Below are 15708 nucleotides of genomic sequence, written 5' to 3'. Positions count from 1 at the left end.
AGAGGTGGTAGTTGAAGCCATGACAGCGGATGAATTCTCCAAGGGAGTGGGTGTAGATGGAGAAGAGAAGGGAAATCAGAACTGAGCCATGAGGAACTCCCACAGTTAAGGGTTGGGAAGCAGAGGAGGAGCCCAGCCAAAGAGACTGAGAAGGAGTGGCCAGGAGATAAGGAGAACCAGGAGACGACAATGTCCGTGAAGTCAAGAATAGATCACGTTTCCAGAGAAAAAGGTGGTCCACAGTGTTGAATAATAATATTGGTATTTGTTAAGCGCTTACTAGGTGCAGAGCACTGTTCTAAGCGCTGGGGGAGATACAGGGTCATCAGGTTGTGCCACGTGAGACTCACAGTTAATCCCCATTTCACAGATGAGGTGACAGGCCCAGAGAAGTTAAGTGACCTGCCCGCGGTCACACAGCTGACAAGCGGCAGAGCCGGGATTCGAGCCCATGACCTCTGATTCCCAAGCCCGGGCTCCTTCCACTGAGCCACGCAGCTGAGGTCGAGGATGGAGTAGAGGTCACTGGATTTGGCAAGGAGGCCTTAGGTGACCTTAAAGAGGGCCATTTTCGTGGCGTGGAAGCTAGTTTGCAGGAGGTCAAGGCCGCACTGGACGGGGGCTGTGGGCTGGGGAGAGAGGGCGGTGTGAGGGATGGGGAGGACTTGGTAGGGAGTAATCTGGCCTGAGCAGTGCTGGGGATGCGGTTTGGATCAAGACTGCTAACTCAATGTGGGAGTTGTATTCCCCCGATTAGACTGTCAACCCATCATTGGGCAGGGATTGTGCTCTGCTCTGCACATGGTAAGCGCTCAATAAATACTATTGAATGAATCTGCCCCAGCGCTTAGTACAGTCCTGGCACATAGCACTTAGAAAAACAATTAAAAAAATTCATGCCACTGTCTGACCTAGGAAAGTCTCTTTCAGCCTGGTCCCATATCTGGGATTCGTCCTTCGTTGGCCCCAGGATCTCTTTCCCATTGATACCCCCTCCGCTTTTCACCCCGAAATGATCTGAGCCATTTCTTGGAAATTGACTTTATTCTCCTCAACTTCCCCACCAAATCCACAGCACAGTTTCAGGAGTTGTCTCTGGGTTGGAACTCAGCGGCGCCGAAGAGTAAACCGCCCCACGTCCCTTTCCCTTGCTGCAAGAGTATTTCAGTTGGGCAGCGAAACCTACCGGCCCTGAGCAGGTGAGAGTAGGATGGCGAGCCATCCGGCTGGCTCTGGCCGCTCGGGACCGTGCTGGAAAAGATGCTCTCGAAGATGTGGTCGGTGGAGGGGCCTCAGGTGTTGCAGAGAGAGTGGCATAGTCGAGTGGAAGCTCGTTGAGGGGTGGTGCTACTCTACAACTCTCATGCTTAAATTGCCTTGACAAAAAAAAAAAAATTGAAGTTTCACATCTAGTGGTTGGCCATCGGATGATAATATTCTGAGTGTCCTCCAATCTGGTTCATGCCAAAAAATATCTGAGCTTCCCGAGGACTTGGGTTTTGTGAGAATCATTTCTCATACACTCTGTGAGTTCCGACTGTAATGGGCTGAAATAATCTCCCTCACGGACTTTCCAAAGAGGGGGATTATTAAAGAAACTAACATCTGTGGATTTGTTACCAAAGCAAGATTTGTGGGTTAAAAATATCATTTGTTTCAACAGGAATTTGAATGAATCCATGAAGGTGAGGCTCACGATAGCAGATTAGAAGAGAAAGTTATGGGATGTTGGAGGGTCCATCTCCGACCATGAAGGTGAGAGTCCAGGAGGCAACTGGAATACGGTTTCTTCAAGCATCCTGGTGCCCCTGTTGGAGACGGTGTCCTGGGCTGGGTGGTCCACTGGGCTGAGCACATCACAGTGAGTGTCTAGTGAGTGTCTTGGGCTCGTGGGCGGACCATCCAAAAGACATGAAACCACCCAAGAGGCCATGGATAAAAATGTTTTGGGGGGGGTCTAGTAGAGGGAGGTAGGGTTATGCGCTCCCAGAATTTGACCCAACTACACCAGAAGGGAATAACAGTGACAAAAGTTTGTCAAGAAAGAGGGGGATGGATACATCAGGTCCCCAGTTCCCTCCACCCGGCTACATGGGACAGGAAAAACAACCCCAAGGGGAAACCAAAAGCCCCGTTCGAGTGCCTGATTGTTAGTGAATTTAGGGTCGGGGAGAGGGAGGGGAGGAGGGGAAGGGGAGAGGAGGCTGGCCATTCCGAGGACTTCCCGGGAAGGTTCCGGGAGGCTTTATGAAGACTTCCATCTGCGTAAGGAGAATACTGCGTGAATCACATAGATCAGCATGGCTGCATAGGTGAATACCTGAAACAGGAAAGGCGAGAGTGTGATCTCGGTTTACAGCTGATCTGTTTTTCCCAGAGGTCCACCCCTCGGGCCAGGCATATGGCACTGACAGAGCAGGAGCTCCGCAGCTCCAGGTAAGAAGAAAAATAATAACTGCGATCTCTGGCCACTTGTCTGCTGTGTGACCTTGGGCAGGTCACTTCACTTCTCTGGGCCTCAGTTACCTCATCTGTAAAATGGAGATTGAGACTGTGAGCCCCGTTTCCAACCCGATTTGCTTGTGTCCACCCCAGCAGTTAGTACAGTGCCTGGCATACAGTAAGCACTTAAAAAAATAGCACAGTTATTATTAGTTAAGTGTCTGCTGTGTGCCGACCACTGTACTGAACATTGGGGCAGATACAAGATCAAGTCAAATAATTTATTTATATTAATGTTGGTCTCCCCCTCTAGACTGTAAGCTCCTTGTGGGCAGGGAATGTGTCTGTTTATTGTGATTTTGTACTCTCTCAGGTGCTTAGTACAGGGTTCGGCACACAGTAAGAGAAGCAGCGTGGCTCAGTGGAAAGAGCCCAGGCTTGGGAGTCAGAGGTCATGGGTTCGAATCCCTGCTCGGCCACTTGTCAGTTGTTTGACTGTGGGCAAGTCACTTCACTTCTCTGGGCCTCAGTTCCCTCATCTGTAAAATGGGGATAAAGACTGTGAGCCTCACGTGGGACAACCTCATTCCCCTGTATCTACCCCAGCGCTTAGAACAGTGCTCTGCACGTAGTAAGCGCTTAACAAATACCAACATTATTATTAATAAATATGACTGAACGAATGAAAGGCCAGAGAGACACAGTCCCTGCCCCCGTAAGGCTCACAGACTAAGAGGGAAAGAGATCGTGTATTTAATCCACATTTTACAGATGAGGAAACCAAGGTCCGGAGGAGTGGAGTGACTCGCCCAGGGTCACACGGAGGGCCAGTGGTGGAGCTGGGCTTAGAACCCAGGTCCTCTGACTCCAAGCCCCGTGTTCTTTCCATTAGGCCACACTGCTTCCAAGGCCACGCAGAGTCCCCAGACAGGTTTCTTTAGGACTGGGATTAGGGTGAGGGCCATTCCACAGATCTACCCCCTCCCCTTCGGTGAGTGGGCAGGCCCTAGGAGCTCCTCCAAAAGACACAGAGGCTGGCACACCCATCTGATGCCAGGGCTGGGGCCAAGTGGTGCCTGGAGGCACACGCTACCTCCTGAGGCTGGCACGCAGCGGTGGAGAGCTCCAGTGTCACCATCCTCTGGGACACCATGAAGGATGGGCCTGGAGCGACACTGGAAGGTATGAGGCTTCTGGGCTTGGGACTTCATAATAATAATAATAATGATCGTGGATTTCGTTAAGCACTTACTATGCACCAAGCCCTGTTCTAAGCACTGGGGTAGATACAAGTTAATCAGGTTGGGCACAGACCCTGGCCCACAGGGGACTCACACTGTTAATCCCCCTATTAGAGAAGCAGCGTGGCTTAGTGGAAAGAGCCCGGACTTGGGAGTCAGAGGTCGTGGGTTCTCATCCTGACTCCGCCACTTGTCAGCTGTGTGATTTTGCCCACCGTGAAATGCCACAGTTACTTCAATTGTAAAATGGGGGTTAAAGACGGTGAGCCCCACATGGGACAACCTGGTTACCCCAGTGCTTAGAACAGTGCTTGGCACATAGCGCTTAACCAATACCATTACTATTCCCCTATTACAGATGAGGGAACTGAGGCTCAGAGAGTTGAAGCCAGACGTGGCGGAGCTGGGATTAGAACCCAGGTCCTCTGACTCCTGGGTCTGTGCTCTAGCCACTAGGCCACGCTGCTTCCCTGACTTGGAACCTGCACATTGGAAATTTCGGGAGCAGGAAATGCCCCAGTTTGTTCCGCCTCCAGGTCCGCGTGTCCGAGGAGCCCTGGGAAACTGAAGCCGGAATATAGATCCCGCCGTGTAGTTCAGGCTGTTTGTGGATGGTCAGGGAGGCTCATGCCAGCCCCATTTGGATATCATTCATTCATTCATTCAATAGTATTTATTGAGCGCTTACTATGTTCAGAGCACTGTACTAAGCGCTTGGAATGTACAAGTCGGCAACAGATGGAGACGGTCCCTGCCCTTTGACGGGCTTACGGTCTAATCGGGGGAGACGGGCAGACAAGAACAATGGCAACTAAATAGAATCAGGGTGATGTACATCTCATTAAACAAAATAAACAAAATAAATAGGGTGATAAAGATATATACAGTTGAGCGGACGAGTACAGTGCTGAGGGGGTGGGACAGGAGAGGGAAAGGGGGGAGAAGAGGGTTTAGCTGCGGAGAGGTGAAGTGGGGGTAGAGGGAGCAGGGAAAAAGAGGGGAGCTCAGTCTGGGAAGGCCTCTTGGAGGAAGTGAGCTTTAAGTAGGGATTTGAAGAGGGGAAGAGAATCAGTTTGGCGGAGGTGAGGAGGGAGGGCGTTCCGGGACCGCGGGAGGACGCGGCCCGGGGGTCGACGGCGGGACGGGCGAGACCGAGGGACGGCGAGGAGGTGGGCGGCGGAGGAGCGGAGCGTGCGGGGTGGGCGGTAGAAAGAGAGAAGGGAGGAGAGGTAGGAAGGGGCAAGGGGATGGAGAGCCTGATGGCGGGGCAGGGCCACAGCTCCAGGGCAACGGAGGAAAGGGGCCGGAAGCCTGGCTCAGCTTTGGACTGGAGATGGAGGGGTCGGGGAAAGCCCGAAATGGAGTCTGGCCCGATTTCCAGAACGAGTTGGAGAAGTCATTCTCTAGGGAGCCCAAAGCCAATGACCCTTAGTTCTAAACTCCTGGTCTTTTCCCCACCCGCTGGTGCTTGTGCAGAACTTACCACTGCGGAGATATTTTCACGGTAAACTGAGGGGAGAACAGCATTCCAGAGAGCGATGGTGCTACTGGCTTCTAGCACGGCAGCGCTGAGGTAGAACAGAGAGGCGATGGAATGATAGGCAGCATCCTGAACGTGGAAAGAAACAAAGCAAAAGTGGTTTGCCGGCGGCACTGTTGGAAGCAGTGAACTGCAGCATGAGAGCGGAACTGCCGATGATTAATAGTTATTATTATGGCACCCTTTAAGTGCTTTCCCTGTGCCAAGCCCCCTTCTCAGCGGTGGGGTAGATACGAGTTAATCAGGTCGGACGCAGTCCCTGTCCTACGTGAGACTCACGGTCCAAGCGGGAGGGACTAGGGTTTAATCCCTAGTTTACGGATGAATTAACTGAGTCACAGAAAGGTAAAGTGACTTGCCCAAGGTCACACAGCCGACCCATGGCAGGGGCAGGATTAGAACCCAGGTCCTCTAACTCCTAGGCCAGTGCTCTTTCCACTAGGCCATACAGGAATTTTGGGAAGCAGCGTGGCTCAGTGGAAAGAGCCTGGGCTTCGGGGTCAGAGGTCATGGGTTCGACTTCCGGCTCTGCCACTTGTCAGCTGGGTGACTGTGGGCAAGTCACTTCACTTCTCTGGGCCTCAGTTCCCTCATCTGTAAACTAGGGATTAAACCCTAGTCCCTCCCGCTTGGACTGTGAGCCTCACGTGGGACAACCTGATGACCCTGTATCTACCCCAGCGCTTAGAACAGTGCTCTGCACATAGTAAGTGCTTAACAAATACCAACGTTATTATTATTATTATTACAGCTTCCCAGTTGTTACAGGAATATGGCTCCTGATATTAGTGGCATCCATTGGTGGTATTTATTGAGTGCTTACTATTTGCAGAGCACTGTACTAAGCGTTTGGGAGAGTAGAGTATAGCAGAGTTGGAAGAACCTCTATTCCCCGTGCACAAGAAGTGCATCTGGTCTGGTCACCACATCTCCATTTGTCAGAACTGGACCAGAGAGAGGCTGGGAAAAACTATTGATCTCCTCAAAAGTATTGATGAGATGGGCAGAGAACGATACTGGACACCTGCAGAGAAGCAGTGTGACCTAGTAGAAAAAGCACAGGCTCAGGATTCAAAGGACCTGGGTTCTAATCCCACTCCACCACTGGTCTGCTGTGTGACCTTAGGCAAGTCTCTTAACTTCTCTGGGCCTGTTTCCTCATCTGTAAAATGGGGATTTGATACCTGTTCTCCCTTTCAATCAACTCAATGATATTTATTGAGTGCTTACTGTGTGCAGAACACTGTACTAAGCATACTAACCTATGTTCGTTGTGAGCAGGGAATGTTTCAGTTTATTGTTCTATTGTACTCTCCCAAATGCTTACTAACAATAATAATGTTGTTATTTGTTAAGCGCTTACTATGTGCAGAGCACTGTTCTAAGCACTGGGGTAGATGCAGAGTAATCAGGTTGACGTGAGGCTCACAGTGAATCCCCATTGTACAGATGAGGTAACTGAGGCCCAGAGAAGTGAAGTGACTTGCCCACAGTCACACAGTTGACAAGTGGCAGAGCCGGGATTCAAACCCATGACCTCTGACTCCCAAGTCCGGGCTCTTGCCACTGAGCCACGCCGCTTCACTGCTGCTGCGCAGAGCACTGTACTAACCATTTAGGAGAGTACAATACAACAATAAACGGACACATTCCCTGCTCGCAGCGAACATACTTGGATCGTGAGCCCCATGTGGGATAGGAACTGTGTCTAACCTGATTTTCTTATATCTATCCCAGCACTTAGAACCATGCTGACATATAGTAGCGCTTCACAAATATCACGATTAGTATAATGATTCTATATCTCGTCTGTCTCTGTGAGTCTCTGGCTCTCCTGTCTCCCTCTGTATGTCTCTGCTTCTGTCCCTCTGTCCATCTCTCCATCCCTTTGTCTGTCTCATCTCCCTCTGCTTCTCTACCCCCGCCTCCGTGTCTTTCCATCTCTGTCACTTAGACTGCGAGCCTGATGTGGGACAGGGACTGTGTCCGATCTGATTACCCTTTATCTACCTCAGCGTTTAGTACAGTGCCGGCACATGGTAAGCACTTAACAAACCCCACAGTTGATATTATCTCTTAATGTGTGTGTGTCTGTCTCTTTACTAGGGTGGCCACTGACAGCCACCCATAATATTGGACACCATTTTTCCGACAAACATCCCTCCTAACCTGCATTTCCTACACACACACCCACTCCCTCTCTCTTTCCCCCCCACACCTCCCTGCCCCAGAGCACAGTCCAGACTGGTCGACAACACCACTGGAATAAAATTGGATTCATAGCACCCTAGTCTCAATCTGTTTCTCTGACTCTAGCGGTCTCTAGCTCTGTTTTTCTCTGTCTCCTTGTCTGGGTCTCTTCCCTAACTTTTTCTCAGTCATCTTCTCCCCACCTCCCCTTCCTCCAGTCTTAAAAATAATAATAATAATGAGTATTTGTTAAGCACTTACTATGTGCCAGGCACTGTACTAAGCGCTGGGATGGATACAAGCAAATCATCCCCATTTTACAGATGAAGTACCTGAGGCACAGGGAAGGGAAGTGACTTGCCCAAGGCCAAACAGCGGTCATGTGGCAGTCGGGATTACATCCCATTACCTTCTGACTCCCAGGCCTGTGCTCTATCCACCACACCATTTTTGCCTTATATTTCCAAGGCCAAACCAACTCACCGGCTGGTGGTTTGGTCTCCTGGAGAGAGCTGGGGAGTCAGAGGAACTGGGTTCAAGTGTTGCATCGATCATTTGTGTGACATTGGGTAAACCAAACGACCCCTATGGGCCTCAGTTTATCTGTCTATAGGATGGGGATAGGAATACCTGCCCTCCTGGACATTTGTGGTGAGGAGAAATGAGCTCATATGAGTGAGCGAACAGTGGTCTCTTTAGAAGAAGAGGGTCACAGCAATTTCTTTTTTGAGGAGGAAATAAGATTATTTTTTGTATCAAGGAATTGTAATAATAATTGTGGTACTTGTTAAGCACTTACTATGTGCCAAGCCCTGTTCTAAGCACAAGTTACTCAGGTGGACACAGTCCCTGTCTACCAGGGGAGGAAGAGGAGCAGAAAAGCAAGAACTTCAGGTGTGGGGAGACTTAATGCAGTATAACTACCTATTATGTGCAGTATTTAGCAGAATACACTAGACTGCAAGCTCCTTGTGGTCAGAGATTAATCTTGTCCATCAACCCTGTTGTATTGTACTTTCCAAGATGCTTAGTACAGTGTTCTGCACACAGGAAACCCTCAATAAATGCCATCAATTGATTATTAATAATAATAATGATAATTGTGGCTTTCGTTAAGCACTAAATATGTGGTGAGTGCTGGAATTGATACGAGATAATCAGATGAGATACAGTCCCCTTCCATCATGGATTTCACTAAGGGAGAGGGAAAACTGTAACCTGAGGCCCAGGGAAGTTAAATGACTTGCCCATGGTCACAAAGCAGGCTAGTAGAGGAGCCAGGATTATTATTATCAATAATAATTGAGGTATTTGTTAAGCGCTCACTGTGTGCCAGGCATTGTGCTAAGCACTAGAATAGATATAAGGTAATCGGGTTGGACCCAGTCTTGGTCCTAAGTAGGGCTCACAGCCTTCATCCCCTTTTTACAGCTGAGAACGGAGCCACGGAGAAGTGAAGTGACTTGCCTGAGGTCACACAACATCTACAAGTGTCGGAGCCAGAACCTTCTGACTCCCAGGCCCATGCTCTATCGACTAGGCCACACTGATTAGAACCCGGGTCCCCGGCTCCCAGCCCCGTGCTGTTTCCAGCAGGCCCCGGTTAATGATCGGGCACCTTCCCTTGATGAGCAGGCCACCTCAAAAGGCGCCTCCCTACCCCCATCCCACTTACCAGGGTGATCCAGGAAGGGTTTCCGCCGTGAGCTCCCACAAAGTACAAGAAGAGCAAACTCGTGGTGATCACAAAGCAGAACACAGATACGAACATCACCCAGCCTTGTAAGATGGGAATGGGCACCTTTGAGCTGGCCACCAGGATCCAGACCAGGCCGCCGAACACCTACATGAGGAAGGGAGGGAGGAGGGAGAGAACACAAACACAGGGTGAGGTTGTAGGCCGGATGGGTCGGGGGCCGGGGAATCCAAGACCACCGGGCGGTTCCCGGTGGCCCCGTTGGCCTCAACCCTCCCTCTCCCTCGTCGGGAGGTAGGGGGATGACCGCACTCTGGCCCGGCCCACCGGCCACAACTCCAGTCCTTCCAGGAACCGGGGAACGAGTTGGGTCTGGATTTCCTGTGCCCCAGTGGGGCACTTTGTCAGGTCAGTAGGTAGTGACGAAACGGTATGGGAAGGAGAACTGGAAAGAGAAGCAGAAATCCCAGGCTGGGAAGGCTTTCCGGCGGGACCATCCGCCCCGCCCTTCCGGAGGCGGCTCACCACAGAACTGCCCCCTCATCGCTGCTCTCACCCAAACGTTACTCCCAACGAGGAACGGTGCTGGACTGGAGAATCTGGGCTCGAGATCGCCCCGGATCAGTAAACGTTCGCTTGGTTCGTGCCAGGAGAAGAGGGGACCGAGGCCGAGGCCTGCCAGACGGACCCTAGAGGCCCTCCCGCCTCCATCACTAAATCCTGTCGGTTCGACCTTCGCGACGTGGCTAAAATCTGCCCTTTCCTCTCCATCCAAACTGCTACCGCATGGATTCCATCACTTATCCCATCCCACCTTGATTTCCCTATCAGCTTCGTTGCTGACCTACCTGCCTCCTGTCTCTCCCCACTCCAGTCCAAACTTCACTCTGCTGCCCGGATCATTTTTCTACAAAAACATCCAGGACATGCTTCCCCACTCCTCAAGAACTTCCAGCGGTTGCCCATCCACCTCCACATCAAAGAAAAATTCTTCACCATTGGCTTTAAAGTACTCAACCACCTCACCCCCTCCTACCTCACCTCGCTACTTGCCTACTACAACCCAGCCCGCACGCTTCACTCCTCTAATACCAACCTTCTCAGTGTACCTCGATCTCATCTATCTCACTGCTGACTGGTTGCCCGCATCCTGCCTCTGGCCTGGAACACTGTCCCCTCAGGGATGGACAGGAGAAAGTTAGGGGGGTTGGATGGTCTGTGCTGGGTCACTGGAGGGAGAGTCAGAAATGGAGAATTAGAGGTGTTGGATGGTCCATCCCTATCGATTAGACTGTAAGCCCGTCAAAAGGCAGGGACTGTCTCTATCTGTTGCCGACTTGTTCATTCCAAGCGCTTAGTACAGTGCTCTGCACATAGCGCTCAATAAATACTATTGAATGAATGAATAATCATGAGGATGAGTGTCCAGGAGGTCCATCAGCAGGTGGTTTTCTCAAGTCTGGGTGCCCCGGAGCCCAGGTCAATCGGGACATTGGGGACGTTCTTAACGTTCTCTTGTTTCCCTCAGGTATAAGCCGGCACCTGCTGCCCAGCAACTAACTACACGGCCAACGTAACCGTATCGGTCTGCGTGGGACGTTCCTTTCCCACAGCGTGGACCGGCTGACTCCTGACTTATAAAAGGGAAAGGCGCATGGTGGGCGACAAAGTCCATTTCCAGCCCCCAGAGAGCAAATCCCTGGGCGAAACTCGACGACATCTCGTGTTCTGCTCTGCTCTATCAACTACTGCTTCCTGATAGACTTATTGCCTAATTTGCTGTTAACCACCCAACATCCACGACTGAGAAGAAAGGCTGGGCCACCCTTTACAGCCCCACTGCCGAGGCCTGAGTTTATGAGCTGAAAGATCAGAACGCTGGTGAGTTCTGATTCTCATTCTGGGAAACCAGCCCTCGGGGAACATGAGGAAATTTTTTCAAAATAATGATAATGACATTTATTTAGCGCTTGCTACGAGTCATGCACTAAGTGCTGGGGTAGATAGAAGTTAATCGGGTTGAATGCAGTGCCTGTTCCACATGGGGCTCACAGTCTAAGTAGGAGAGACAATAAGTAATGAATCCCCATTCTACAGTTGACGGAACTGAGGAAAAGAGTTTGCCCGAGGTCTCACAGCAAGCGATTGGCAGAGGTGGGATTAGAACCCAGGTCCCCTGACTCCCAATCAATCAGCTGATCGTATTTATTGAATGCTTACTGCTTACTGTGTGCAGAGCACCGTACTTGGCTTAGAGGGTAGAGCACGGGCCTGGGAGTCAGAAGTATCTGGGTTCTAATCACGGCTCTGCCACGTGTCTGCCGTGTGACCTTGGTCAGTTCCCTTCTCTGTGTCTCAGTGACCTCATCTGTAAAATGGGGATTAACTGTGAGCCTCATGTGGGACAACCTGATTACCCTGTATCTACCCCAGTGCTTAGAATAGTGCTCTGCACATAGTAAGCGCTTAACAAATACCAATATCATTATTATTATTATGAAGCCATCCCACTTCTCACGTAATAATAATAATTGTTGTATTTGTTAAGTGCTTACCACGTGCCGGACACTGTTCTAAGCATCGGTTTATATGGGTCTTTACCTGCTGCATCTCGTTTCCCCGACAGCCTGTATCCGGAAGCCTCCCCACCGGGGTCCGCTGGGCCCAGACCCGTGAACAGACGTTCTCAGGGCTCAGGCATTCAGAACGGAGAAGTTCGGCCAGAGCAGGAAGGCTCAGAAAAGCCAGTTTGGGCTGGAAGTAAGCTGCCAGAAAGTCATTCCTTTCTGGTTTACGAGAAAACCACCTTTCTCATAAACCACCAGCTTGTAAAATAAGGAAATAAAGAGACCGAACCAGAAAATTCCCTTCTCTCCCCTCCCCTCCTTCCTGGAAACATACACAGAGAGCACAGGTCTGGGAGTTAGAAGATGTTGGTTCTAATCCTGGCTCCTCCACCTGTCTATTGTGTGATCTGGAGCAAGTCATTTCAGTTCTCTGGGCCTCAGTTACCTCATCTGTAAAATGAGGATTCAATATGTGCTCGAGCTCTTACTTAGATCGTGAGCCCTGTGTGGGACAGGGACGGTGTCTAACCCAATTACCCTGTATCCTCCCCAGCACTTAGTCCTCGATACATTGTAAGTGCTTAATAAATCAGTATGGCTTAATGGATAGAACATGGGCCCGGGAGTCAGTAGGACCTGGATTCTTCCAAGCTTCGCCACATATCTGCTGTGTGACCTTGGGCAAGTCACTTCACTTCTCTGGGCCTCAGTGACCTCATCTGAAAAATGGGGATTAGGGGTGTGAGCCCCATGCGGGACAGGGACTGGGCCAACCTAATTAACTTGTATCTACACCAGCGCTTACAACGGTGCTTGGCACCTAGTAAGCGTTTAACAATTGCCTCTTTTCTTCTTATTGTTATTATTATCATTGTTATGGTTTTACTCCCAGGTCCACCTTTTTTTGCCTGCCGTGTGACTTTGGACAAGTCTCTTAAGCTCTCTATTGCTCAGTTTCCACCTCTGTAAAATAGGGAAAGGATCCTGGCTCTCCCTTCCTCTTCACTTGCGAGCCCTGCGAGGGCCAGGGACTGTGTCCTATCTGATCATCTTGTCTCGGCCCCAGCTCTTAGCCAGGTCTCGATTTGCTTGTATCCACCCCACTACTTAGAACAGAGCCTGGCACATAGTAAGCACTTAACAAACACCATTATCATCATTACTATCATCATTCAGGGCCAGGTCTCCCAAACCAGCTGGAGTGATGGAAGCTCACTTTGCCTTAGATGACTGGGTAAAGGTAAGCGCTCAATAAATAAGATTGAATAAATAATGAAGAAAAAAGGCTGGTTAGGCCTGCAGTCAGCCAACCCATCCCCTAGCCCTCTTCAGCCCACTCTCCACCCCAGCTTGGCAACTTGAGAGAGACTCTGAAAGCGGCAGCAACATGCTATGCCCTGTTCTCCAACAAGCAGCGTGGCCTAATGGATAGAGCACAGACCTGGGAGTCAGAAGGACATGAGTTCTAATAATCAGCCTCTTGTCTGCTGTGTGGTTTTGGGCAAGTCATTTCCCTTCTCTGTGCCTCAGTTACCTCATCTGTAAAATGGGGATTAAGACGGTGAGTCACACTGGGGATATGGATGGTGTCCAACCTCATTACATTATATCTACCCCAGCGTTTAGAACAGTGCCTGGGACATAGTAAGCACCGAACAAGTAGCATAATTATTATTACTATCATTATTATTAGGATCCGTGACCAGACCAGCTGCCAGAGACCACAGCCATCAAGCCTGGAGTTATAATAATAACAATAATTTTGGTATTTGTTAAGCACTTACTATGTGCCAAGCACTGTTCTAAACACTGGGGTGGATACAAGCAACTCAGGTTGGACACAGTCCCTGCCCACATGGGGCCCACAATCTTAATCCCCATTTTACAGATGAGGGAACCGAGGCCCAGAGAAGTGAAGTTACTTGCCCAAGGTCACACAGCAGACGCGTGTCAGAGCCGGGAATAGAACGCATGTCCTCTCACTTCCAGGCGCAGGCTCCTTCCACTGGGCCACACTGCTTTTATTGGCAGCTGGAGTCATCCAACTCTTTCCACTAGGCCACCCTGCTTCTCATTTCAATAGTGGAAAATTGCTGTGTTTGAGGTGAACACCGATTCCACCCACCTGATCCTCTGAGTCCCGACTAGGTCGTTTCTTGACTGACCCCCACTGTTACCAAATTGGGTCACTCAGCCACTCAATTTGTACTTATTGAGTGCTTCTAAATGCTCTGAAGGGTACAATATAACAATAAACACATTCCCTGCCCAAGGTGAATGAATACCCAGGGCCAGGTTGTCTCCTCTAGACCATAAGCTCGTTGCTATTTATTGGCACTTGATTCTATTTATTGCCATTGTTCTTGTCTGTCTCCCCCGATTAGACCGTAAGCCCGTCAAAGGGCAGGGACTGTCTCTGTTACCGATTTGTACATTCCAAGCGCTTAGTACAGTGCTCTGCACATAGTAAGCGCTTAACAAATACCAACATTATTATAAATACTGCTCTGCACCTAGTAAGCGCCTAACAAATACCAACATTATTATAAATACCATTGAATGAATGGAATGTGTCTGTTATATTGTTCTATTGTACTCTCCCAAGTGCTTAGTACAGTGTTCTGCACTCAGAAACTGACTGACGACTGACTCCATGCAGGTCTCCCCGACCCAAGCTTTGTAAGGGGGGGGCTCCGAGATGGCTTCCCGGAGGGGATTGGCTGGAATACCTCGGCTCCGCGAAGGACAGCAGCTGAGAAAGAGGAAGAGCAACGGGAAGAGGAGGAGGAAGGAGCTGAGGAGGCAGAAGGGTCGAGCTAGAGAGGCTGGAGCGGCGGTCAGAGCTGAGGAGGGGACGGGGGTCTGGGAACCGCTGGGAAAGCCAGGCCCTGACTGGGAAACGCTGGGAAAGCCAGGCCCTGACCTCTGCCGAGTCCATGGGCGGAGAGCACGAGGATGTGGGTGAGAGGACCCATCTGTGACCTTCACTCCCGCTGGTATTGTTTGCTCTGAAAGTTGACTCCCTGCTGTGTTGATGCCAGGGACTGATTCCGCACTCAAGCCTGCCACCTGAACGCTCCGTTCCGGGAGACCAGCCCCACTCTCTGCCTCTGCGTGTCAGGCTGATGATGATAATAATTCTGGCATTTGTTAAGCGCTTACTATGTGCCAGGCACAGTACTAAGCGCTGGGGTTGGTACAAACAAATCAGGTTGGACACAGACCCTGTCCCACGTGGGGGGGGGGGGGTCACAGGCTCAAATCCCCATTTTATAGATGAGGTAACGAGGCACAGAGAAAAAAAATAAATGGTGGTATTTGGTAAGCGCTTACTATGTGCAAAGCACTGTTCTAAGCGCTGGGGGATACAAGGTGATCAGGTTGTCCCACGTGGGGCTCACAGTTTTAATCCCCATTTGACAGATGAGGTAACTGAGGCACAGAGAAGTTAAGTAACTTGCCCAAAGTCACACAGCTGGCAAGCATCAGAGCCGGGATTAGAACCCACGACCTCTGACTCCCAAGCCCAGGCTCTTTCCACTGAGCCAAGCTGCTTTGAAGTGACTTCCCCAAGGTCACCCAGCGGGCAAGTGACGGAGTAGGGATTAGAACCCATGACCTTCTGACTCCCAGGCCCGTGCTTTAACCACTACACCATGCTGATGTGACTCCTGCTGTGGTCTCCCAGGGGCCAAGCTGCTCTGATTCCTTTAGTGGTCTCCCAATAGCCAGGCTGATGATAACAATAATAATAGTACTTGTTAAGTGCTTACAACGTGCCAAGCACCGTTCAAAGCACTAAGGCAGATACAGGTTAATCAGGTTGGACATAGTCCCTGTCCTCGATTGAGCTCACGCTCTTAATCCCCATTTTTTATAGACGAGGTAACTGAGGCACAGAGAAGTCATGTGACTTGCCAAGGTCACACAGCAGAGAAGCGGCAGAGCCGAGATTCTCCCAACGGTCAAGCTGATCTGTCTCCTACAGTGGTCTCCCAACAGTCAGGCCGATCTGGCTCTTCCTGTGATCTC

The 15708-nt window shown here is 50.4% G+C and overlaps 1 protein-coding gene and 1 long non-coding RNA gene across 2 annotated transcripts in view; one reads left to right on the top strand and one right to left on the bottom strand.

Annotated features, from left to right (window-relative positions):
• Positions 1-1025: 1025 nt before the first annotated feature.
• The window catches only part of MAL (mal, T cell differentiation protein), a 30172-nt gene continuing 15489 nt past the window's right edge, over positions 1026-15708 (bottom strand). Inside the window, exons 2-4 of the mRNA XM_029052214.2 lie at positions 9089-9256; positions 5167-5292; positions 1026-2320 (exon numbers count right to left, since the gene is read on the bottom strand). Of these exons, the coding sequence (XP_028908047.1) occupies positions 2246-2320; positions 5167-5292; positions 9089-9256 (369 nt within the window). The 3' untranslated portion in view covers positions 1026-2245. The remainder of the gene's footprint in view (positions 2321-5166; positions 5293-9088; positions 9257-15708) is intronic.
• On the top strand, positions 2370-12024 carry LOC114807322. Its single transcript, XR_003755442.1, has 3 exons — positions 2370-2436; positions 10638-10990; positions 11736-12024. It is a non-coding gene; the product is annotated as an uncharacterized LOC114807322 (long non-coding RNA).

This window comes from Ornithorhynchus anatinus, chromosome 1 (assembly GCF_004115215.2).
Source record: "Ornithorhynchus anatinus isolate Pmale09 chromosome 1, mOrnAna1.pri.v4, whole genome shotgun sequence".
NCBI lineage: Eukaryota > Metazoa > Chordata > Mammalia > Monotremata > Ornithorhynchidae > Ornithorhynchus > Ornithorhynchus anatinus.
The sequence above is the reverse complement of the archived record's forward strand: the minus strand, read 5'-3'. Positions and strand labels throughout refer to the sequence as shown.